Source organism: Mastacembelus armatus, chromosome 6 (assembly GCF_900324485.2).
Source record: "Mastacembelus armatus chromosome 6, fMasArm1.2, whole genome shotgun sequence".
Lineage (NCBI taxonomy): Eukaryota > Metazoa > Chordata > Actinopteri > Synbranchiformes > Mastacembelidae > Mastacembelus > Mastacembelus armatus.
In genome coordinates this window covers 20,556,390-20,581,241 of record NC_046638.1, presented here as the reverse complement: position 1 = coordinate 20,581,241, position 24,852 = coordinate 20,556,390, and the positions used below count along the sequence as shown (strand labels likewise).

Genomic DNA, 24,852 nt, shown 5'->3' with positions numbered 1-24,852 from the left:
CTAGCTGTAAGTGCAACAATAATTTGTTTGTCTTTAGAGCCTGATGACTTATCCTACCCTCATTCCACAGCAAAGGAAGAGATTTTTCTTATACTCATGTCATGATAAGCATGTTATCTTCAGTAAATCTTTTTTTTTTTTTTTGTGTAGATTTAATTTATTTATATACACAGGGCATGTCTTAAGGTTCTAATCTTAATGAGTCTTTAGCTTTAACTAAATTGTTCACATTTTTATGGATAGTAAATTCACATGAGTACTCTGCCTGTAGGAGGAAGTAAAGGAAAAAGCTGTTATTGAGGATGCAAAGAAAGAGGAAGCCATACCAGAGGAAGATCCAAAAGGCATCCCTGAGTTCTGGCTCATCATATTCAAGAGTGTGGACATGCTCAGTGATATGCTGCAGGTACATTTCAGTGATTCATCTGCCATTCATGCCACATAGACCTTCCACATTTCTGAGCAATGTCCTAAGCCTCTCACTTTCCTGTTAATCTCCCAACAGGAACATGATGAGCCCATCCTGAAGCACCTGAAAGATATTCAAGTCAAGTTCTCTGAACCAGGACAGCCAATGGTCAGTGTAAACAAAAGTGAAGCAATTCACCAACACCATGCCAAATGTATAAATGAAATCAATTGAAACCTCTGACTCAGATTATTTTCCTGTTCCTTCTCCTGTAGAGTTTCACATTAGAGTTCCACTTTGAGCCTAATGGTTACTTCAACAATGCAGTCCTTACTAAAGTCTACAAGATGAAATCAGAGCCTGATGCTTCAGAACCTTTCTCATTCGAGGGACCAGAGATCATTGACTGTGAAGGGTGAGGGCCAGAGCTTAAATGCTTGTTAAACTGTTTGTTGGACACACACAATGCTTAGTTTTGAGTTAAAATATAGGTGTGTGTTGTGTTGTGTGGGTTGTAAGAGATTTCTGCTCATTTTTTCTATATTAATCTTTCTTGACTTTACATCCCACATATCAGCCTCCTCTTAGCTGTTCTCTTTTCTATTTGGGTCAACTTATTTTCTCCATTTCTCATTTTATTTCTCACCTCCTCTCTCTAGCTGTCAGATAGATTGGCATAAGGGGAAGGATGTGACGGTGAAAACTATTAAGAAGAAGCAGAAGCATAAAGGCCGTGGTACTGTTCGCACTGTTACCAAACAAGTCCCCAATGACTCTTTCTTTAACTTCTTTAATCCAGTCAAAGGTGAGAACACACAAAAAACACAAATGCAGAATTTAGCTAATTTCTCTGGAGTCTGTAATTTAAACCAATTCCTCCTGCTGCTTTTCAACAACATACATATGAATCTTGTATGTCAGACAGCTTGATCAAAAGGGGACACTAAAAGCAATGAAAGCACCTCACACAAATGCACCTACTTAACTGTTAACATGTTCACCTTCAGGCAATGTTGAAACATGAATACAGTTTTGCCATTGGTCAATGCATAAAGCTGAATTCTGCAGCAGATGGCGCCATACTTCTGCACTGTACAACAGCTACTTCACAGTGACACTAATGTGGATTAGAATCTATTTACAGTGCATTCAGAAAGTATTCAGACCACATTTTGTCACATCCAAATTTGTTATATTTTATATGTATTTTTTTGCTCATTAATCTTTACTCAGTACCACATAATGATAAAGTGAAAACATAATTTTAGCAATGTTTGTAAATTTATTAAAAAGAAAAAACTGAAATATCACATTTACTTTAAAGTATTCAGTCCCTTTGCAACAAGTTAAAACAATGTGAATTTTAGCTCAGGGCCCTCTCATTTCTCTTGATCATTGCTGAGATGTTTCTACACCTTGATTGGAGACCACCTGTGGTAAATTTAATTGATTGGACATGATTCGGAAAGACACACAGCTCTCTATAGAAGGCCTCACAGGTGGCAACGCATGTGAGAGCAAAAACCAAGCCATGAGGTCAAAGAAACTACCTGCAGAGCTCAGAGACAGGAGTGTTGATAGGCTTAGAGCTGGGGAAGGCTACAAAACATTTTGCTTCAAGGAAGGTTCCCAGGAGCATAGTGGCCTCCAAAATACTCAAATGGAAGACATTTGGCACAACCAGGACTCTTCCAAGAGCTGGTCGCCCAGGCAAACTGAGCAACAGTGGTACAAGGGCCATAGTAAGAGAGGTGACCAAAAACCCGATGGTCAGTCTGACTGAGCTCCAGAGATCCTGTATGGAGATGGGACAAAGTTCCAGGACAACCATTACTGCAGCCCTCCACCAAGCTGGGCTTTATGGCAGAGTGGTTAGACAAAGCCTCTCCTCTGCAAAACACATTAAAGCTGCTTGGAGTTTGCAATAAAGCACCTGAAGGACTCTCAGACTGTGAGGAACAAGATTCTGTGATCTAATGAAACCAAGACTGGACTGTTTGGCCTCAATTCTAAACGTTATGTCTGGAGGAAACCAGGCACCTCTCACCACCTGCCCAATACCATCCCAACAGTGAAGCATGGTGGTGGCCGCATCATACTGTGGGGGTGTGTTTCAGCAGCAGGGACTGGCTGACTAGCTTGTTGTGTCATACCCAAAAAGACTTGAGGCTGTAGTTGGTGCCAAAGGTGCTTCCACTAAGTGCTGAGTAAAGGGTCCTGACTTCTTATGTAAATGTGATATTTCAGTTTTTCTTTTTAATACATTTACAAACATTTCTAAAGTTGTTTTCACTTCTTCATTACTTCATTACTGTGATACTGAGTGTAGATTATTGAGGGAAAAAATAAATGTAAACAATGTAATGTCAAGCTGCAAGATAACAAAATTGAAAAAAAGTGAAGGGGGTCTGAATACTTTCTGAATATAATGTATATTATCAAAAGAATAAATTAAGAAAAACTAGTAAGTTAATTACAAACGCACTACTTAAAACAGTTGATTCAACAATGTTTCAAGAAAACAGCTTTTGTTCAGACTAGATAATGGTACATAATAGAATATCTGTCTTAAGTTTATTTAGTAAAATCAGAACTTTAGTCTCTTATGTAACCTAGCTGGTGCAGTTGCCCTCATCAAATTTGAGGGCAGTCAGTCTAGAGATCATTAGGCTTTTGTTTGAGGTTGCCCTTAATCTGCTAAATAAACAGTTGAATAATACAGTGACAGATCAGTTAAGTTAGATATCTTGAAATGAGTAATTCCCCTCCTTCAAAGGATCAGTAGGCCAGAATACACCTTTATTTAATCACTGTGGTCTTTCCGGTATAGTCACCTTACCTCCCAGACATGCATGGACTCATTCTGACTTTGAGAAGTTGACCTAACCACTCATTGGCTGAGCAGATGTTTGTCTCACAGGTTCAGTCATAGCCTCAGATTATTACTGGTGAATATAAATAGCTCTTTGTCACATGCATTCAGGTGTGCAGCTCCAGGGCTGGGATGTCCATTCATCCGTTGCTCATGTGAACACACACAAAGAGTGCATATGACTAGCTGGTGTGTGGTCCATGTACAGGTGATTGATTTATTGTATATTTCTTGAGAGATTTTATTACATTGGGTTAGGGACAATGTCCTATACCAGATATTGGTTGTTAAGGGTCACTGCAGAATTACTGAGGAACAAATTAGTTCTTGTCATTTATTTCTCAAAATGACAACAATCAGCATGAACTTTTAACATTGGTATCCACATTCAGTGAAAGTACACTTTTTGTCACTACAACAACATGTAAGAGAAAGTATTTTGAGTTTTTGTTAACCATAACATTGATTCCTTCATTGCACACACTGTAATCCCGTGTAAGTAGTGCAAGACGGCTTTGTTGGTATCACTGTATATGTCACAAGATAAATTACAAAAGCTGGTACAGAAATGGCAGCTTTATACTTATGGCCATTTAGAAATGGTGTCTGCATCACATACTCTGACAGAGCAGTGAGAAGTTTTTCAAATCTAAAATGTTCTTGGTGTATATTTAAAAACAAATGTAGGCCAGTATATCTTTTTTTTCCTTTTTAGCACAAAATGCTCTAATCATAAAATTAGAGCATCAGTGATCCACTGTGATTGTGTCAGAAAATGGAAGGCCACTGGCCATGTCCTTTAGTCTGTCCTTGTACAAGAACTGATGCAAAAAAAAAAAGCATACAGCCAGTGTTTTTTATTTATTTATTTATTTTAATTTTGAAATTGGATGTAGCTGTGCAACAAGAAGAGCCATTACTTTTTATTTTAGAATGATCTTAGGGTGTCATACTTAGTTATGCAATTCAAATGGGAAGAGCAACTCCTCAGTTTAACTTTTATAGTTTCAGATGTTTTTTGCATGTCGCTATGGTTAATTTATTTGTGAAGAGTTTATCTAACTTTAATTCATTTGCTCTTTCAGTCACCATCCACTAAGCATGACATGCATCTGTTTCTGCCATAACCATACTTTGGGGGAGGGCATTTTTACATAATGAGAAAATGATGTTGATATGTTGATAGACCATAGTGTTCACAGAAGCATGGCAGTTTAACTAATCATTTTCATATAATGCTGTATTGTCAAAAAGGGGAGGAGGAGTCAGTTATATAGAGTGCTAATGGCACTCTGTCTATGGTGTGATCTCATGTTGTGATATCATTCATAATAACCATAGTCGTTGCCTTAAATGGGCTTCCAAATGTTGGCTGAGGGTTGGATTAACTGGTCACTCAAAAATTAATTTGCCAATTAAAAACATTTTGTACTTTTCATCACTCCACTAGCTTCTTTAGTCATTGTAAAACAGTGTGTTGAGGTGCTCATTGCTTAAATTACATATGTCCTTTCCCTTACAGCGTCACCAGATGGAGAAATGGTAAGATACAGCGTCATAAAATCACTATAATCTTATTGCTTGTCCTATTACTATCTATCCAATTTGTAGCTGTGTTGAAAAAGTCTCTTATGCTGGGATTTTCTAGGACGAAGACTCTGAGTTCACCCTAGCCACAGACTTTGAGATTGGTCATTTCTTCCGTGAGAGAATAGTTCCCAGAGCAGTGCTGTATTTCACTGGAGAGGCTCTGGAAGATGACGAGAGCGTGAGTGTTTTTCCTCTAACGCACACTTGCAGTTACACATGAACAGAGAAAAGCTTCAATACACAAGCCACATGATGGGATGTTTGCAGACTTGATTCCTTTGAGGATATGTAAGTTGATGTCATCATTGTTGGGTGTGTTTTTATTGCAGTTTGAAGAGGAGGAGATGGAAGAGGGAGATGAAGAGGTCAGTAGAACCCATTTTACACCAAAACAATGTGCATTTGGTCTGAAATGGCAGACAGCTGGTCATCTCTGAACCTGCACTTTTTTAGCATGCAAGTGTAAAACCATACAGATCACTGCTAGACCTTCTAATTATACCAGTCCCTCTCATATATTCTCAACAAGGGTTCTTAGCGTCAGTTGGAATAAGCTTGTTTCTGTGTTTCAGGAGCAAGATGAGGAAGATGATGATGATGATGATGAGGGAGACTTGGACCCCAAGGTCAGTTTTCACCCTGCACATATTTCTTCTTTATTTTGCAAGTATTGATAAATATGATTTATAATGTAGTAAGTAAAAACTATACTTATAGTTTGAACCATTAGATAAACGTAGGCAAAGCACGCTAACAACCTGTATGCCAAGTCTTGATTCCTGTTAATTCAGGCAGGAGCAGAGTAGTGTGCATTTGTCAGGTTATAGAAACTTCATCAATATAACTACTGCGTGAGCTTTTTCCAGTCAGTACCTGCACTGACTATCCAGTTTAGTTCATTAAATGAGCTTATAACAAAACTCAGTCATCTCATTCACACAACATACTGTAGCTTGCTAAATCATTCAGGAACCCTACACTATAAACATGTATGATTTCTGTCCATATTTTCTCATAGTCAGGAATTCATTTTATTAAGTACAGTATGTCGGTATAGTTCCTCAGTAACCTCACATAGAGACTGGAAGGAAGACTTTAGCATGTAACACTGCTTCAGTGATAAAACCTCCTGCTGTGTTGGTTTAACCATGATGCACCTCTGTTTATTTTGCACCGCAGTTGGACACACTCAGGACATTTTATTACAAACACTATCAGATTTGGTGTAAACAAAGTTGGTGCAGTTTTCATCTAATGTTCAGTACATTTGTGCAGGGCGATTGCGGTGATATGGTAGGCAGGTTGTTTTAGACTGAAAAACGTGGAGTCATTTGAATCACTGAATATGTATGAATATGTACAGATAAGAGCAATATATCATTCAAATCTGTAAAGGGTCTAGTTTTGATTTCTATACACTCATAACAACAACAAAACACTGTGCCTTTATTAAATAAAGAAAGCAGACAGGGTGCGCTCACTGTCTTCTCTGTCATCTGTCACTCCACAGACACGTAAATAAAACAACCAGAATCTCAGTGAATACTTGCCTCATAAAAATAAGAAATATATGACTAGAAAGCTTGAAATGTCTTTTAAATGAAACAATTCAAGTCGAAAACAAATCATCACTTTTTATTTAATCCGTATGAACGTAAGGAGAAGTCCGTTTTCTCCTGTCTCACCTCATTATAACTGTGATCCCGCCTCGCACTGAGCGCACTGTTCACATGTAAATAATCTGAAGTGAACCAGGTAATTTTGTGCACACCCCTGAGATATGACATAAAATGTCAAACTTCATCATAGAATTTATTATCTTTTTCTGTGCATTTGGATGATGGCGCGCTACGTGGGTGAAGAGGTACTTCATATGTTCCAGACCGCGACAGAGTTTACTTTCTCCTCAGAGTAAAAATACGTCTCAAGTGCCAAACGTTTGGCTCCGCATTGTTTTGTATTGTGTTGTACTAATCCTCTCTCAGCCACATTGACTGACAGGCTCATGCGGGTCTTTGTGCAGGTCTTTGAGTGGGTCTTTTGTCTTCTTAGGTAAATCACATGACTATTCATGGTGAAACACACCTTCCTGCATTTGCTTGATGCAAAGTCTTGTGAACCAATGTTCTGTTTGTGTTTTATGGTCTTATTTCAAATTGTAGTTTTTCACTAACCATGCATAAACACTGCTTTGTCAAAAACACAATCATGTATAAACTTGCTGCTCACATATTATTGTAGCCCAGTTTGTGCTGATTACAGTGTTATCAGACTTTAGCCATTATGTTTAAAAGACACTGAAAAAAGCACAAATGTCAGGGCATGTCAAAACTTGTCCAGGGTCCCAAAAACCCCCTCAGACCCCACAAAATTGACCAACAACGCTGCTATGACTGTAAATGACTGTCTTTACTAGCTTGTGTGTAGTTTTCCTGTCAGAACCTGAGGTCAGCACATCAGTTATTCATTTTGCTTCAGAGGTTGTGGGTGCAAACTTCAGCAATGTTTCTCTGTGCTCACTGTCATTTCTGAATGTGAGAATTAAACTTGTGCATGTTGTTGTCTCTCCCTCCCCTGGATTCCCCTCCATTACAGGCATAATCAATCATTCTCACCCCATGAATTTCTAGGTAAGGGTGAAATAAGGATGGTGTCCCACAGATATTATGCACTTATGCAAATGTCTTGTCAGTTGACTTTGATCTATTATTCTGGCTGCTTCTGTCTGTCATTACATCCCAGTAGTGGGACCTTTAACTCACGTCTTAGGTAGATACAACTTTCTCCTTTCCTCTTTCCATTTATTTGTTTTTTTTCTCCCTGTAGTTGCATCCCAGGTGTCTAACATTGCTCCCTTAGCTGTACCAAACCAGGAGCTTTCATTCTCTAGCTCAACTTTCTATTTAGTCTCTTGCTAGTTAATGCCCTGTGGCTTTGTTAGTTCTGTCTTGTTTTCTAATCTGGTTCTTGTCCTTTCCCTACAGAAAGAACAGCCCCAGCCTGCCGAATGCAAGCAGCAGTAACCATGGTGATCAGGGGAGGTGGAGACCTGCTGTCCATCAAATCAGTTCTTAGCCAGTCAGCAAGTCCTCCTACTCTTTCAGGCTCTGCCCTTTTATAAACTCTCATCTGAACGCAATAGAACGCAAATCAAACTGCGTTTATACTATGTGCATGACTTCTTTTTCTTTTGTCTTGCGCCCATCTCACTCCATTTTATTTGGCTTCATTCAAACTCAAAGCAGGAACTGACTTGACTAATTAAAAAAACCATCGCATCACATAGGAACAGTCTTGTTCTTTGGTAAGGGGATGTAGGGTACTACTGCCAAGAAACAGCATCATCTGGAAAAATGATAGGAAAGCAAAGGATCCCAACTTTTTTTCATGGAAATAAATCAGTTACTCAGGGTTTTTTAATGCCAACAAGAGAAGTGATAGTTTACCAGGAAACTGCTGAACAAGTTTGGCTTAATCTTTCACTGGGGTTGCTGAATTATTTTTCTCTTATGTTTTTTTTTTGTTTTGTTTTGTTTTGTTTTTTTTAAGGAGACATTTAAGGAGACATACAGTGTATTATTTTGAATTTAATTTTCTTTTTTAAGTGTTCATTGTCATGTCATTGGATTATTTATTCTGGTGTCATGCAGCTGAAGTGGCACATTTTGGAAATAAGGCCCTGCCACCGTTACGGAGTCATTCTCATTGGCTCGATCTTATTTGGGCTTAGCAGGTCAACACAGTGCAAATACAGCCAAATTGTGTATTTTATGATCAAAATGCATCTCAAACATCGAAGAATTGTGTTCTTCGTTAGTACTGCTCACTTTTGTCCAACTGTATTGGGTTTAACACAACAGCATTTAAACTGAGCACTTGAGCAGACACACACCACACTGATTAAGATTGTGACAGGCATGTGGTTATACCTCAGAACTGTCATACACTGCTCTCCCCTGTTTGCTGCCATTAGAGATGTACAAATGTATTGGATTTCCCCAACCCAAGCGTCACATGAATGTTTTCCTCAGAGATGACAGATTTAAACAGATGTAATGGCGGACCCTCAACTTTCAGTGGTTTTTTATAATACATCACTTACAGTATGTATCTAGTTCTTAACAAATGGCACTGGGATAGTGTGTGGGACGTTCAGATTAAATGTAAATTCTGTTGCCAAGAAGCCAAAATGAAAGACAACACACCATCCTCTTTATTAAATTGTTTGCCAATTGTCATTAACACAGTGTAATCTAATTCAGCGTTTAGAGTTGTTTAAGAATATATAAATATTTCTGTTAGTGTCTGATTCAGTGGAATGTCTGTGGAAATAGGTTGAGGAGGTTGCCAATGTATTTTATATACTGTACATTTGGTTGGACACCTTTTGCCTGCTTGACTGGTCATAGATAGCAGCAACCATGAATAATACCCACCCCTTCTCTCTTTTTAAAAAGAACAATTGAACAGATCTTGGAAAGATCTCTGAGCCACGGTTGGTATCTTCAAATCCACCGTATTGGACCGTGTGCTAGCAATGGCCTTAACTGGTTCTTATTTACAATTTGTTACGTGCGCAATATTTCTTTTCAATTTGTACAGAGTTAGTTAAAATATTCTATTAAAGTTGTGCTACATGGAAGCATGTCGTGTCCTCTGTGCCTTATCTGTGTGTTTACCAGTGGTGTAAAGCAGAGGTTCCCTCTCTTTTTAGCTTGTGATCTCCCTGAAGTGGTGCCTCTTGGTGTGGTAACTCATCACCACATTTGTCACATGTGTAAATTATGACCACATCTAATTAAAAATACACAAACATGAGTATTGAAATCTATATATATATATATATATATATTTCTGTAGTTAATTTTCTCACATTGTGGTAGAAGGTTGTGAAAGTTTTGTTTTCCTGTTCATTGACTTAGTGTTAGACTTCACATCAAACATTTTGACCTGTCACAGTATCAAAAATGTGTTGTATACCGCATTGACAATGTATGTTCTTTTTAAGTGTCTCAGTAAGCTTTGAGTCAGCATGCACGATACCAGGACCTTGGAATAAAGGAGCTTAGTAGAATGCAGCCCACATTCATTTAATTTTTACAGGCGGCAAATGTGACATGTCCAAATGGTTTCAAGGAGAAAGGCTCAGGGTGGTGACTTGTCTTGGTGACCAGCTCAAAACATCCTGCTTGCTATGGAGAGATTGTGTGATCAGGTAACTTTCCTCGGGTGAATGCACATGCTGTTGACAGCACAATGTGACAGGACGCTGAATAGCCACACATTGACTTAAATGTTAGGCATCAGGTGACGATTTGTAAATGATTGGCAGAACCATGCGGTTACAGCCTCAAGTGCCAACCTGAGAGCACAGGAGCTGACTTTTTTTTTTCCCCCCATGCTGCCTTTTTAGCATCATGGCTGTATCCAGGCTGGAGGAATTTTCTTAGAGTCTGCCCAGCATCAGTCAAGGCAAAGAGCATTTCTGGAATTCAGATAGAGGAAACATACATTCCTTGTAATGCATTGTGGGAGATAATGGCTGAGTGCTCTGAGGTTTCTGGAGCAGGATGGTGACACTGTGTCTAAGCAACCTGGGATTTCTGCTAAGTGCTGAAGGACAGGTGCATTCTTATCCTGTCACCTTATCCAGAAACACTTAATTCTGTGTGTGTTTATACTTTTTATCTTCATGGGAACAGGTGGCAATGCAACCCTGTGAGAACACAGAAGCCTGGATTAGATCAAGGTGATGACACAGGCTAGGTCACTCTTAAGTTCATAATGAAATTACTGACAGCACAAAATGTATGAAGGGTTTGATGCTTTGGAGGGAACTTGGCAAACAAACCATAGACTGAAACTTCTCTAGTCTGTAATTTTGGGGGTTTTGCTCTGCAGACTTGTGAACAAGCAGCTATTCATGCTGAGGCTGCTATGTGGGAGATTTGTAACAAGGAGTCTGATTGTGTCTTAAGATTCATTTCTTGAGTATTGAGTAATGGTATTGGACTGATTCTACCTTATGATTTACACCAACATGTAAGAGGCCAGTGTCATTTTGTGTCATACACCTGGTATATGTCAGCATACCATTAGAGATTAGACCAGTTGACCACAAGCAAACCCAGGTGTAGCACCAGCCTGGATGGAAAGGTGACGTATTGAGATCTGAACAGTGAGGAGGACTTGTGGAAATGAGCAGGCCTCTCATAAGACAAAGCAGCCCAGCTGGTCCTGACTGTAAATACAGTGAGGCTTCTGCACACTCCTCAGCTGTTTGATGTTTTCTCAAGTGTGTGTGCCTCATGGACAGACAGGATATTTAATAGCATCAACAAGACATTTAGAACAAATCAGTTAGGAGTTGGGCTCTATGCCATGGACATTTCCAGAGCAGCAAAACAATGGAAAGCATTCAGACTGCAGAGATTCTCCCGAAATGACGACGTCTGCAGTCATCTCACCCTCGTCCAGCAGAAGTGTAAAGGGTGCAGTTTTCTTCCCAGCTGCAGCTGCACCCAGCCATCCTACTCTTGGCCCTAAGGTGCTTTTGGCAACTCTTCTACATGTACGTGAGCACACATATGATTGTGTGTGAGTAGTTTGTCTGAGTGGGGTCTTTTGTATCGTCTCCTCCGGAAGACGGAAGTGATGTGAGCCAGACTGAGTTCCAGAGAAAGAAGGGAATACAGAGGTGCTTTATGCTGCTGACACCAGATCGGTGTTCATGCTGGAATGAGCTGAACTGGCAGCGTGATAAAGAGCCCATTACCTCTGAGATCTGATATGGTACTGGTGGTGTCGACACAAGGCCTCACAGTATTGCACACACAGACTAGTACAGACTGATTATTGACATGCCTAACTTTATGACATTAGGATATTTATTCAAGTTTATCAGCTGCTAATGCAGACAAACCAGATAGATAGATATTATGTTACATCGCCCTGTGGATGCTTGGTCTACCAGTTTGGCCCAGATTGAAATTTCTCTAAAATGAACGAATAAATTTGTCCAGATATTAATGATCTTCTCAGAATGAGTCTGACTTAGTGATGGGATGGGAACACAACAACAACTTGACATTGTTGTTGTGTTCCCATCAGGATAAATTATAACAACTTGGTGGTGATCCACTAACTTTTCTCCATCTTCATCAGCGATCATCAGATATGTGCATGCTAAACTAAAGAATAATAAACTGAGAATGTCAGCATGCTCATTGTAGCACTTAGCCCTATAGAGCTGCTAAAATGTTTGTTGGTCCATAGTCTTGTTTAGTTAATGTCAGAAAACGGAACCCAGTCTTTTTATTGTTTCTAATCAGCATTTCATGAAGTTTGGGAGTTAAAAGACAACCCTGTCAAATCTTGAGGGAATAAGATGTGTGTTATTCAAATTAAAGGTTGGTAAATGAAAGACCAATCATGTGAAGGAGCAGTTTTGCTGTAGAATAACCTCTCCTAGCAGCACCCAGAGAACATAAACAAGACCTGACAACGAACAAGAATACACTCTATGGGACTGTTTGGGGAAGGGCAGCGTCCTTGGAGCAAGCAGTGCATAATTTTCTCCAGGAGCGAGACCAAACATGGCTGTGACTAAGACTTAAGCGTAGGTTTCACAATAAACCTTTTCAAATGTCTGAGGCCCACGCTCAAGCGTTTGAATATCGTACGTGGGCTTCAGGTGATGGAAACATGGATGGATTTTGACTGCTGTTGGCCAGAACACAACTGTTTTTTTGTCTTTACTTGCTTATCCCTGGAATCTATCCCAGCATGCACTCAGCATGTCAAGTCTACCCAGCCACCATATGTCTCTCTGCATTGTGGGAGGAAAAGCAATTGGGGACAATGTGTGAACTGCTTGTAGGAATAAGGAAAAGTACTTACTCTTTAACTTAAACTACATTAAAGGGAAACATCAGAAGGAAGTCAAGTGGTTACTGAAGATTAAAGGGGGGATAAATTAAAAGGTACACAGTACCAAACTGACTTTTCATTATGGAAAGATTTAATCTGCCAAAGTTAACAGAAGGTCTCTTACATTAACATGATTTGGCAACCAGGCACATTTGTATAGTTGCAATATGTGACATTATAAACAATGTTTATTAATACTGAGCTAATCCTATTTGCTTTCCTGCATTATCACTAGTTACTTTTCTGTCTGGTATGTGTGGGAAAGCAACCTTCACACCCAGTCATACATAGCAACAGGGCAGCACACCTCTGTGTGGATTTATGAATCGCTCAGTAAATGAACAGGGAAATATAGGTGTGGCATGTTTAACCTGAAACACACTCCTTCATTTCCTAGCACAGATAAAGCTGTCAATCTGACCTGAACCACGTGAATAATAGGTATTAGGTTACGTAAAAGCGGGTGCAGGAAAGAAATCTGAGGCACAGCTTGTTTAAATATGTGTAAAGTTTGCAGGCTGTACCATGCTCTGCTTTATTTAAAGGTAAACGCTGACAGGTCTGACAAAGTCATTCATTTTGTATAATAATAAGCTTGGCTGCCCTCTAAATACTGTATTAAGTAGTTTTGGTTAGGTCTTGAATTTCCTGAGAGCGATGGATGTAATTTAAGGCAATGATGGCTCGATTTTGATTTATGAACTTCATTCAAATGTAAAATGATTTAATCACTGCTGTGTAAATGAGCAAATATTCAACAGGATTTTCTGATACCTCATCACTCTCCCTGTTTATGCAGATCATCTGACAATGTGTGATGTCTTAGCATTCTACCAAATCATAAATGAACCTTTCAGACATGGATCAGAGTTAGGTAGCATGAGAGCTAAAACTAAAAAGTTTAAAAGTCAAGCCTTTGGCTTGCTCCCATCACAGATTAGTGTTAGTTCTATGGAAAGACTCCAGATTTATCATATAAGCCACAGTGAAACTATGCAGACAGCAATGCTGCATTCCTGGCAGAGAGATGGATCGCAGACCTGCATGCCATTCTTTGCAGAGTCAAATTGGCAAGAATGAGGTGCAGGGCTCTCGGAGCAACTCGCTAGATCACATTTCTCCCTGGAGTTTATTCATATGGCCAATGTGCTGTGTGAGAAAAGTGTGGTTATCAAAGACTGCTGGATGGCTCACATTGCTTCGTGTTGAAGTATGTGTTAATGACAGCGAGACACAACGATTAGTGCATTTAATATTCCATGGCTTTTAAGAGAGTGTTTCCTCTGGTTGGACAGTATTCTGGAAACACATGCTGTAGTGATAAGGTCAGGAAATGAAAGTATGTTTTTTCAGACACAGCACTTCAGTAGGCCTGCAGCTTTTAACTACTTTCATTTTTTATGCTTCTTTATGCTTTTAAATAACACTCTTTTATTCTTCTGCATTAATATGACAACTACCTTTATTACAGTAACTATTCTATAGTTATTCTGTTCCTGGGTCAACATTTTAAATAAAAAAACATATATATAATCCTTAAATATGATGTGTTTTATCACCAAGCAAAATTACATGTTACATGTTAATGCAACTCATGATCCAGTGGCAGTTAGCTGCCATTTTACATAATAAGCGACCATCTTATAGTGACTGTCCAGTTCTTCATAAGACAGTGCAGAGTATATGACAGAAGCAATGTGTTTTCATTGTCCTCCTCTTGCAGCATTGTGTTTGACTGTGCACGCGGCCCTCATCAGCCATTTGTTCTTTTTCCCACGCTGCTGAATGCCAGCATGGCCACAGACACACACATACAGGGCTTATCAGAACAATGCCTCAAATAGCTCTGGAGTCTCATCACAAGGGCATGTCAGCAAATGAAAAAGCAGAAAAGGATGTGTGTGTGTGTGTGTGTGTGTGTGTGTGTGTGCGTGCGTGCGTGTGCGTGTGTGTGTGTGTGTGTGTGTGTGTTTGAGAGGCAGGCCACAGTCATAAACGTGTCACAGTATGCAGCTGTTACCTGTGGGCTCTGCTGTACTTGTCAGCAGCTCATCGCAGGCAGCTCATCCAAACAGCCCCCCATTGTTAGACTGACCATGTATCGTTTGCTTTTGCTATAAACCCACACAAAGACTCTATCACAATCTACCTGTACTAACTAAACATGCATAGTACAAATCCAGCCAGGTCTAAAAGTCTAAAATCTTTTTCAAAATACTTTTCTAAAACTTATGTCAGGCTAAATTTATTCTGCTCTGAAACCGTTTTAGCAACAGCATTCACTGATTTTTATTTGTTGATTTTTGATCAAATCCTTCCTGAATGACACTCCTTATCTATTGTTGACTGTCCTTACAGTGATCCACTTAGGACACACCCCTAAATGAGTGCATAAGAGGTCAAGCTTAGGTACTGTCTCCTAATCTGAATCCTGGTGAAGGCCTAATAAAGGTTACAACTCAGCCCACTCAGGTTCTTTCCAGTGCTCTTCTCTATATAACTACCTGACATTTGCTCTATTGCATGTTGACAATGTCAGACTGATTCATTCAAGAGCAGCAGTGTTTGTTGATAAGCCCTGTATGTGCATTGATTAACCTGAGCACACCGCTATCTTTCTGGAGTATTTTTTTTAGCTACTTTGGATAATGACCAGCATTTGTGCACAGGATATTGCAATCTGATCCAATCTCTGTGTTATGTGTGTTGTAAGTATAACTGCTGGGTGTGACGTTTTATAGAGCTCACACCTTTATTTACACATTATTGCCTGGCAAGGCCTTTCATCTGGAATTTTAAATCTTTACTACAGCAATTTTATAGGTGCAGTGCAAATATCAGAATGAATCTATCTATCTATCTATCTATCTATCTATCTATCTATCTATCTATCTATCTATCTATCTATCTATCTATCTATCTATCTATCTATCTATATTTATCTATCTATCTATCTATCTATCTATAGAGAGAGGCAGGCCTCTGTCTATAACCCAGCCTGTATCTATCTATCTATCTATCTATCTATCTATCTATCTATCTATCTATCTATCTATCTATCTATCTATCTATCTATCTATCTATATTTATCTATCTATCTATCTATCTATCTATAGAGAGAGGCAGGCCTCTGTCTATAACCCAGCCTGTATCTATCTATCTATCTATCTATCTATCTATCTATCTATCTATCTATCTATCTATCTATCTATCTATCTATCTATATTTATCTATCTATCTATATTTATCTATCTATCTATCTATCTATAGAGAGAGGCAGGCCTCTGTCTATAACCCAGCCTGTATCTATCTATCTATCTATCTATCTATCTATCTATCTATCTATCTATCTATCTATCTATCTATCTATCTATCTATCTATCTCTATTTATCTATCTATCTATCTATCTATCTATCTATCTATCTATCTATCTATCTATCTATCTATCTATCTATAGAGAGAGGCAGGCCTCTGTCTATAACCCAGCCTGTATCTATCTATCTATCTATCTATCTATCTATCTATCTATCTATCTATCTATCTATCTATCTATCTATCTCTATCTATCTATCTATCTATCTATCTATCTATCTATCTATCTATCTATCTATCTATCTATCTATCTATCTCTATCTATCTATCTATCTATCTATCTATCTATCTATCTATCTCTATTTATCTATCTATCTATCTATCTATCTATCTATCTATCTATCTCTATCTATCTATCTATCTATCTATCTATCTATCTATCTATCTATCTATCTCTATTTATCTATCTATCTATCTATCTATCTATCTATCTATCTATCTCTATCTATCTATCTATCTATCTCTATTTATCTATCTATCTATCTATCTATCTATCTATCTCTATCTATCTATCTATCTATCTATCTATCTATCTATCTATCTATCTATAGAGAGAGGCAGGCCTCTGTCTATAACCCAGCCTGTATCTATCTATCTATCTATCTATCTATCTATCTATCTATCTCTATTTATCTATATCTATCTATCTATCTATCTATCTCTATCTATCTATCTATCTATCTATCTCTATTTATCTATCTATCTATCTATCTATCTATCTATCTATCTATCTATCTATCTATCTATCTATCTATCTATCTATCTATCTATCTATCTATCTATAGAGAGAGGCAGGCCTCTGTCTATAACCCAGCCTGTATCTATCTCTATCTATCTATCTATCTATCTATCTATTTATATATCTATCTATCTATCATCTATCTATCTATCTATCTATCTATCTATCTATCTCTATTTATCTATCTATCTATCTATCTATCTATCTATAGACAGAGGCAGGCCTCTGTCTATAACCCAGCCTCTATTTATCTATCTATCTATCTATCTATCTATCTATCTATCTATCTATCTATCTCTATTTATCTATCTATCTATCTATCTATCTATCTATCTATCTATCTATCTATAGAGAGAGGCAGGCCTCTGTCTATAACCAGCCTGTATCTATCTATCTATCTATCTATCTATCTATCTATCTATCTATCTATCTATCTATCTATCTATCTATCTATCTATCTCTATTTATCTATCTATCTATCTATCTATCTATCTATCTATCTATCTCTATCTATCTATCTATCTATCTATCTATCTATCTATCTATCTATCTATCTATCTATCTCTATTTATCTATCTATCTATCTATCTATCTATCTATCTATCTATCTATCTATCTATCTCTATCTATCTATCTATCTATCTCTATTTATCTATCTATCTATCTATCTATCTATCTATCTATCTATCTATCTTCTATCTATAGAGAGAGGGCAGGCCTCTGTCTAATAACCCAGCCTGTATCTATCTATCTATCTATCTATCTATCTATCTATCTATCTCTATTTATCTATCTATCTATCTATCTATCTATCTATCTCTATCTATCTATCTATCTATCTATCTCTATTTATCTATCTATCTATCTATCTATCTATCTATCTATCTATCTATCTATCTATCTATCTATCTATCTATAGAGAGAGGCAGGCCTCTGTCTATAACCCAGCCTGTATCTATCTATCTATCTATCTATCTATCTATCTATCTCTATTTATCTATCTATCTATCTATCTATCTATCTATCTATCTATCTCTATCTATCTATCTATCTATCTCTATTTATCTATCTATCTATCTATCTATCTATCTATCTATCTATCTATCTATCTATCTATCTATCTATCTATCTATCTATCTATAGAGAGAGGCAGGCCTCTGTCTATAACCCAGCCTGTATCTATCTATCTATCTATCTATCTATCTATCTATCTATCTATCTATCTATCTATCTATCTATCTATCTATCTATCTATCTATCTCTATTTATCTATCTATCTATCTATCTATCTATCTATAGACAGAGGCAGGCCTCTGTCTATAACCCAGCCTCTATTTATCTATCTATCTATCTATCTATCTATCTATCTATCTATCTATCTATCTATCTATCTATCTATCTATCTATCTATCTATCTATCTATCTCTATTTATCTATCTATCTATCTATCTATAGAGAGAGGCAGGCCTCTGTCTATAACCCAGCCTGTATCTATCTATCTATCTATCTATCTATCTATCTATCTATCTATCTATCTATCTATCTATCTATCTATCTATCTATCTATCTATCTATCTATCTATCTATCTATATGGTTTAGCTCTAGCTGGGTTCAGCACATTGACTACTATATTTTTCTGTTTTATGACTTCAAATACACATTGAGCAGCTTCATGCCCCAACATGTCAACCAAATTCTGGGCCTTTCTGGTCCTTCCACCTGCTGTCTTGTCACACCCATGTGCCCATGGCTGCAAAGCTCCATCACACTCAGACAACATTATGTTTTTGTTTTGTTTTGTTTGATTTTGTTTTCGTCCTTGTGCTCAGTTGCTCACATTTTATCTGTTTGGTTTGTGATCAGAACACTCCTTGGTTGTTGTAGCTGACACATTATCTTATTTCCTCTCTGGGGAATTGTTTTATCTATGTGGGGACAGTGGGAGCCACAAGGTGCTGGTTTAAACCAAGGTTGTCACAGTACGCATCTGGAGATCTAGCACACAGTCTGACACGCTCCAGAAACAGTCCCCCACAAGTTCAGGTTTTACTGCTGCTATAACTCAACAGTCACACCATGTGGTCTGTGAAGTTTTTGTGCTTCCACTGCTGTTTACAATAACACTGGACGTACAGAAAACTGAGACCATGTTGTCTGAATATGGGCCTTATTTTTTCTGGTGATGGCTACTTTCTATTTTTATTATTATTATAATCTTCAGTGCTTCTTCAAACTTAGTTTACTTGTCTGCTTTTCATTGTTTCTCACAAATGTATATATACTACAGCAACATTACAGTAAAGTACATTCAATGCTCTATTGATCCTTACACACATGGAGAGACACATCCAGTGCACATACTCCCACACACACCTGGCCCACCTTTGGCAAGCAGACTACCCTAAAGGAAGACACTCCACCACCAACTGAGTCACTGCCTGGGCATGTCTGTGAGGCTCTATGGCATTACTCCTTCAGACAAAAGCCCATATGCACACACATACACATCACATACACACAGAGCCAGGCAGCAAACAGAAAAGGCCCTAAAACAAAGGGGGAGGACGGCGGTTCACGTTTTCATTCAACAACAGCCTGCGTGCTGTTTTACTCACTGCACACATGTGGTTTCCTTTTCTTTGAGGTTGCAGGATTAAATGGGCAACCACATCCCCGCTCCAGTACTCCAGGACTCATGCACGGGTTCGGTAGCAGTGGAGCTGATTCACCATGGTGTTTAGTGCTGTCTGTGTCTCTGTATCATGGTGGTGTTGATGTGTGAATCTTTATAGGTGGTCCTCTAACTCAGCATGACGCAAAGTAATTCTATTCCCTCAAAGTCAAGCAGTAATTTGTGTTGCAGGAGAACTGCTGTGTGTTTGTGGAGGGTGAAAATCCACAACTTCACATCCTGACTGGCAGATGTTTCTGGGAGGGAAGACTGAAGTGGGACCATGAAGCATGTTCACTGCACACACAAGTTATGCACCTGGCTGGTGTATCTGAACTGGACACTGAGCTCAGAGCAGTTGTCTGTGTGGCTGATAATCTGTGTACTGCTGAGAGTTCGCTCAACTCATTAAATCAAATTTTTAAATAGACAACACGTGATTTCCTAGTTTAAAAGTTAAAACTATCCAGAGATTGTGACATGAACAGCCTGCATTTTCTGTTGAACCTGCTTAAAATGTTTAATACTGTGTGAAAACAAACCAATTCCTTGCTTTTGGGCTCTTACTGCATAAGTACCTGTCCTTTCTAAACCTTGTAACCTATTCCCGTTTTGTAGCTGTTGACGTACACTGATGAATCCTGTGCTCACTGAATGGAAACTGCCTGGGTGGTATGGGTGTATTTCAGTGGCCTGACATCCACTGGCAGGAATAGCAGAGTTCATGTAAAAACACCACTGAGGTTTACCTTTTGGAGGCCCAACTGGAGAGCAAGGTGGAACAGCGCTGGGTTATAAACGGGACTGATCCCCAGGCTGAAGTGGAAAACAAATCTGGCTGGGTCTAAACTGTAACTGGAAAATTTCCTCTGAAGTTATTGCTGATATTTGTTTGAAGGTTAAGTTTTAGGGGAGAAGAAGTTTACCAAATGTGCGCACAGGTAATGAACCATATACTGGACTGGCCCGCCTACCGCAGCGTGGGCAAATATTAGGACTAATTTCAATTCAATTCAATTTTATTTGTATAGCGCCAAATCACAATACAAATCATCTCAAGGCACTTTACAAAAACTAAAACTAAAAACCCAACAATTCCCTTATGAGCAGCACTTGGCGACAGTGGAGAGGAAAAACTCCCTTTAACGGAAGAAAAAAACCTCCAGCAGAACCGGGCTCAGTTTGGGCGGCCATCTGCCTCGACCGGTTGGGGTGAGTGGACTAATCTCAGCAGTAAGATGTGGATTACTGTTTAACGTGTTGGCAGTGCAATTAGGTCCACGTTAGGACTTCCTCTGCCCTCTCCCCTCCTGCGCCACAGCTTCCGCCCACATGCAGCCCTGAATTACTCCACTGGCAACTGTTGAAGCATTCCCAAACTATCTGACGTCAAGTGGGAAGGGCCCAGGCTGGAGTAGACCATAAAACCCTCTGCTACGTTAGTTCATTCACAACGCCACTCTGGATTACCAAAACGCACATAGAGAAGCTCCTTCCACGGGGTCCTCAGACGCCACATCAGGAAAGCAGGAGGTTCACTAACATCCCCGACATATACAATGAAAATGTCAGCGCCGGAGATCTGTCAGGTCCTCAAGGAGGGAGAGCTGGAGAAAAGAAGCGACAACCTGCTCCAGTTCTGGAAGAGGAAGACATGCGTCCTGACCACGGACAGCCTCAACATTTACGCGGACACGCAGAAGCGCTCCAAGGGCAAGGAGCTGAAGCTGCAGTCCATCAAAAAGGTGGACTGCGTGGAGCGCACCGGGAAGTTCGTCTATTTCACCATCGTAACCACAGACAATAAGGAGATCGATTTCCGGTGCTCTGGGGAGGAAAACTGCTGGAACGCAGTGATCACCATGGCCCTGATTGATTACCAGAACAGAAAGGCCATCCAGGACTTTAAAACGCGACAGGACAACGAGAGCGCGTCTCCCGGACAGCAGGAAAGACGCATGGCGAGGGCGCCCTGAGCCACTGTGGGACTCTGGCAGTTAACCACTCCTAATATGGTGAGAGAGAAACCATGACATACAGAGACCTGTTGTATGAATATAAGCAAGTTAGATAGAAGAAGAAGTGGGTGAATATTAAAACTAATTACATTGTTTTTATCTGCTTCCAGCGTCAATGTGGACCATAAAAGAAATAATACGCGGACCAAAAGGAAGACGAGGTCATCCGGTCCAGAGATGAAGGATTGTTCGGGACTGAGCTCTCGGAGAGGCAGGACTGCTGATCTAAAGCGACAGAGAGATTTACAGAAGCTCCACACTTAGGACTGAACACCCACGAATTGTCAAAACTATTTCAAGTTTGCGCTCCTGGGAGGAATGGCTCCTAAAACCATGATGCTAATTTATTTCGTTACTGGCAAACAGCTTGAGTCATTTAAATTATTTACTGTTTCAATGTGTGTTGAGTGTGTATTTATTTGAATAAATATTCATGCATTTTTGACATAACTTCATGCTCTCATCTACTTTTTAAAGTCATTTCCACTTGCTGTCAGTATAAGATTACAACATCGCAGTCAGCAGCAGGATTGGTGACACTCAGTGACGCTTTACACTGAAAGTATTTCTTAGTAAATGCCAGACATGCAAGAGTGAATGGGGAGTGGAGGACAGGAAAGTCCCTTTCCTCTCTGCTGTCAGGTGGAATGTGACGCTTTATTGTCCCTGAGAGGTTTTCAGGCTTGAGTCATAGCTGATAAGAGGCAGATTGAGTCCGCAGCACGGGACACTTGAAAGATTCAGGCTTACCTTTGAACACACCTTAACTGCTTTTGAGGTGTGGTAGGTTCAGAGGTAGACACTTAGTTTCCTCTGCAATCCCATCAAACCTTTCCTTTTTTAAAACAAAGCTTATTTTACTGTTATTGCCCTGTTATTATGAAATAAAAGGCTATTATGTGACACGGGGCACACACCTATGTAGCCTGATTGCTGTTATAAAGGCGGTGAGTAAGGCTTTAGTCATACTCCAAAATCCTTGCAAGAGCTACAAAAGATTAATCACGAAACCCAGTTTCAAAAGTAGATTTGAAATTCATTTAAGTTCAGTGCACATTATATTGAGGTTTTGGAATTGGCCAGATGTCAGTTAGGCCCATTTTATAAGTTGGACACTTTGTATGTAAACACAGCATTTCTGACTTACTTTCTGCCGCTGTCTTAGTACATGTGCAGTACATGTGCTTTCAGACTAGGAACTGGTTATGTTTATACATTCATACAAAGTATATGCATAAACTCTATGTCTTTAGAAGTGTTCAGAACAAGTCACAGGATGATTTACAGATGCACACAGTTACAATACCAAGCGTTTCAGATGATCTGACACTGGCTGACCCACAGTGTTTGAGCTATAAAAAAACATCCTCTTTGCCTTGATCCCTCCTGCACATAAATACCTCTGCTCCTGGATCTTATAGAGTGGAAGTGTGTTATGAGCAAAAGTGCCCAAAGGTCAGAGGTGGCAGAAAAGCGAGTATACGACCAGCAGTAATGAAGTGTGTAGCAGCGTCCCTGTCCTTTCTATCCCATCCCTGTGTGCAGCTTTGAAGTAGGATCACACTACAATGAACGCATCAAAGGGTTCGACTGATCTGAGCAGTATTACCGGAGCGGATGGGCCTCCTCTCTAAAAATACTACTTCACAAATTGGCACCACTTTAATCTCACACACACATACACACACTTCTGGCCCCTGAGCCAAAAGCCACACGGGGGTTAATGTCATCAGTGCTACCAGGAAAGCCTTTTTTAGGTAACATCCTTTCCTAAACATTCTGAAGCAAACATTTTGTGAACTTGTGAAGTACTCCGCATCAACCTTAGCAGCACTTTCAGAGGTTAACTGCAGACATCATTCTCCACTGTACATCTGGCCACAGAATGTAAAGTCATCTTCTTTGTTTTAGGAGGTGGTTTGGACACACACCATCAACCAGAAGGACACATATGCTGTGTCTTCCTTTCTGATATCAGGCTGTATAAACATCCTCTGACGCAGCACTGGCACACACTGTGGCCACACTTGTAGCCTTGGCGTCATCACTCCATAGGCTGTCATTATGTGGCTCGAGAAGGGTTACACAACAGTGACTGCACTGTTACATTTCTGAGGTTACATGGAATAAATGGAGAGGATATAAGACAAGTGTGTGCAAGGCTGTGACTGGTATACACATTTTAAGTTTATCTTCAGTTCTTTTTTTTTAAACTCAGCAGTACAAAACAAGTGATTCAGAAGCGTTCATTGTAAACACAAGATGTAGTGCTGATGACATGAGGCGCTGTGTGTGGAGCAACAGCTGAGCAGGGTGTTAGTGGCCAGAAGAAACATGTCTCACACTATTTCGTCATGTGGAGACAATCTACAACACTCCCACACAAGTGTCTCTTTATTCTGTATAAACATGCATACAGCAAGATGTTGTTGTCCTCTTAAAGGCCTAGTTTTGCTCAGCATGAAAAATCACTCAGTCCATTGGATCACACTGCATTTTAGAGATAGCCGGTGAATGGATTTCACTGAGTAAAGTTTCAGTCCACATCTATCAAACCAACATAGCATAAGTACTGTAATCTCTTTGTTTTGCAGTGAGTGATTTCGTTCCCCCAATTAAATAGTGTCTGAGAATTAGGGGTCTGGGTGTTCATTAAGAGCCTTGACACCATGTGACAAAATCACATGATGACAAAAGGATGTCAGGGGCAAAGGTCTCACTAGGGTGGAATCATCTTCCTCTGGATTGGAAAATGAAACGTATTTACATAAAATCTTATTTTTTGGTTCCTTTCTTCCTCATGGCGAACTTGTCTGTGTATTTATAATTTGACAGCACGTCAGGGTTGGTAGCTTAGCTTAATGACACACTAACGCCCCTGTGGAGGGTAAGGTTGCCCAGGTATGCATCATGACTCAGCTCAGCTCCTTTACCCTGAATGACGGTATCGCGCTTCTTCCCGTAAACCTTGTAACAGAAACCTTTATCTTTGTTTCACTTTAACATGTGTCATTTTCTCTCATGCTCTTCCCATCAGAGTCCAGTGTGACGCCAGTAGACAACACAACACAACACTAGTGCTTCATGTAAATAGGAACCTCCTAAAATACAAATAGCAAAAGCTATTAGGCAAGGCCCTGTGGGTTTGATTACTAACAGTCTCCCTGATCTGTGTCGTACTAATGTTTTGAGGTTTTTTTTTTCCTAATGACATACAGGTATTGTTCTTTTGTGCACTTCAAATGTTATA

General features: G+C 39.3%; 2 protein-coding genes across 8 annotated transcripts in view; both read left to right on the top strand.

Annotated features, from left to right (window-relative positions):
• nap1l4a (nucleosome assembly protein 1-like 4a) overlaps nt 1-9,513 on the top strand; it is a 16,651-nt gene extending 7,138 nt beyond the window's left edge. For 6 of the 7 annotated variants that reach the window (XM_026311432.1, XM_026311435.1, XM_026311437.1 and 3 more), the window contains exons 5-14: nt 1-6; nt 272-406; nt 506-577; nt 685-824; nt 1,069-1,214; nt 4,804-4,823; nt 4,930-5,049; nt 5,201-5,236; nt 5,444-5,497; nt 7,856-9,513. The exon at nt 1-6 is cut by the window's left edge and continues 81 nt beyond it. In XM_026311432.1, the coding sequence (XP_026167217.1) occupies nt 1-6; nt 272-406; nt 506-577; nt 685-824; nt 1,069-1,214; nt 4,804-4,823; nt 4,930-5,049; nt 5,201-5,236; nt 5,444-5,497; nt 7,856-7,894 (768 nt within the window). In that variant the 3' untranslated portion in view covers nt 7,895-9,513. Of the gene's footprint in view, nt 7-271; nt 407-505; nt 578-684; nt 825-1,068; nt 1,215-4,803; nt 4,824-4,929; nt 5,050-5,200; nt 5,237-5,443; nt 5,498-7,466; nt 7,502-7,855 lie in introns of all 7 variants that reach the window. The other variant, XM_026311438.1, reaches the window with a different exon arrangement.
• An 11,507-nt stretch (nt 9,514-21,020) lies between these two features.
• Nucleotides 21,021-22,052, top strand: phlda2 (pleckstrin homology-like domain, family A, member 2). The gene is made up of 2 exons (XM_026311713.1): nt 21,021-21,599; nt 21,713-22,052. Exon 1 carries the CDS (start codon nt 21,144-21,146, stop codon nt 21,558-21,560), a length of 417 nt encoding a protein of 138 aa, XP_026167498.1. The 5' UTR covers nt 21,021-21,143; the 3' UTR covers nt 21,561-21,599; nt 21,713-22,052.
• Nucleotides 22,053-24,852: the final 2,800 nt, after the last annotated feature.

Coding starts and splice junctions, on each gene's coding strand:
- phlda2 (XM_026311713.1), top strand. CDS start 21,144: ATGAAAATGTCAGCGCCGGAGATCTGTCAGGTCCTCAAGGAGGGAGAG.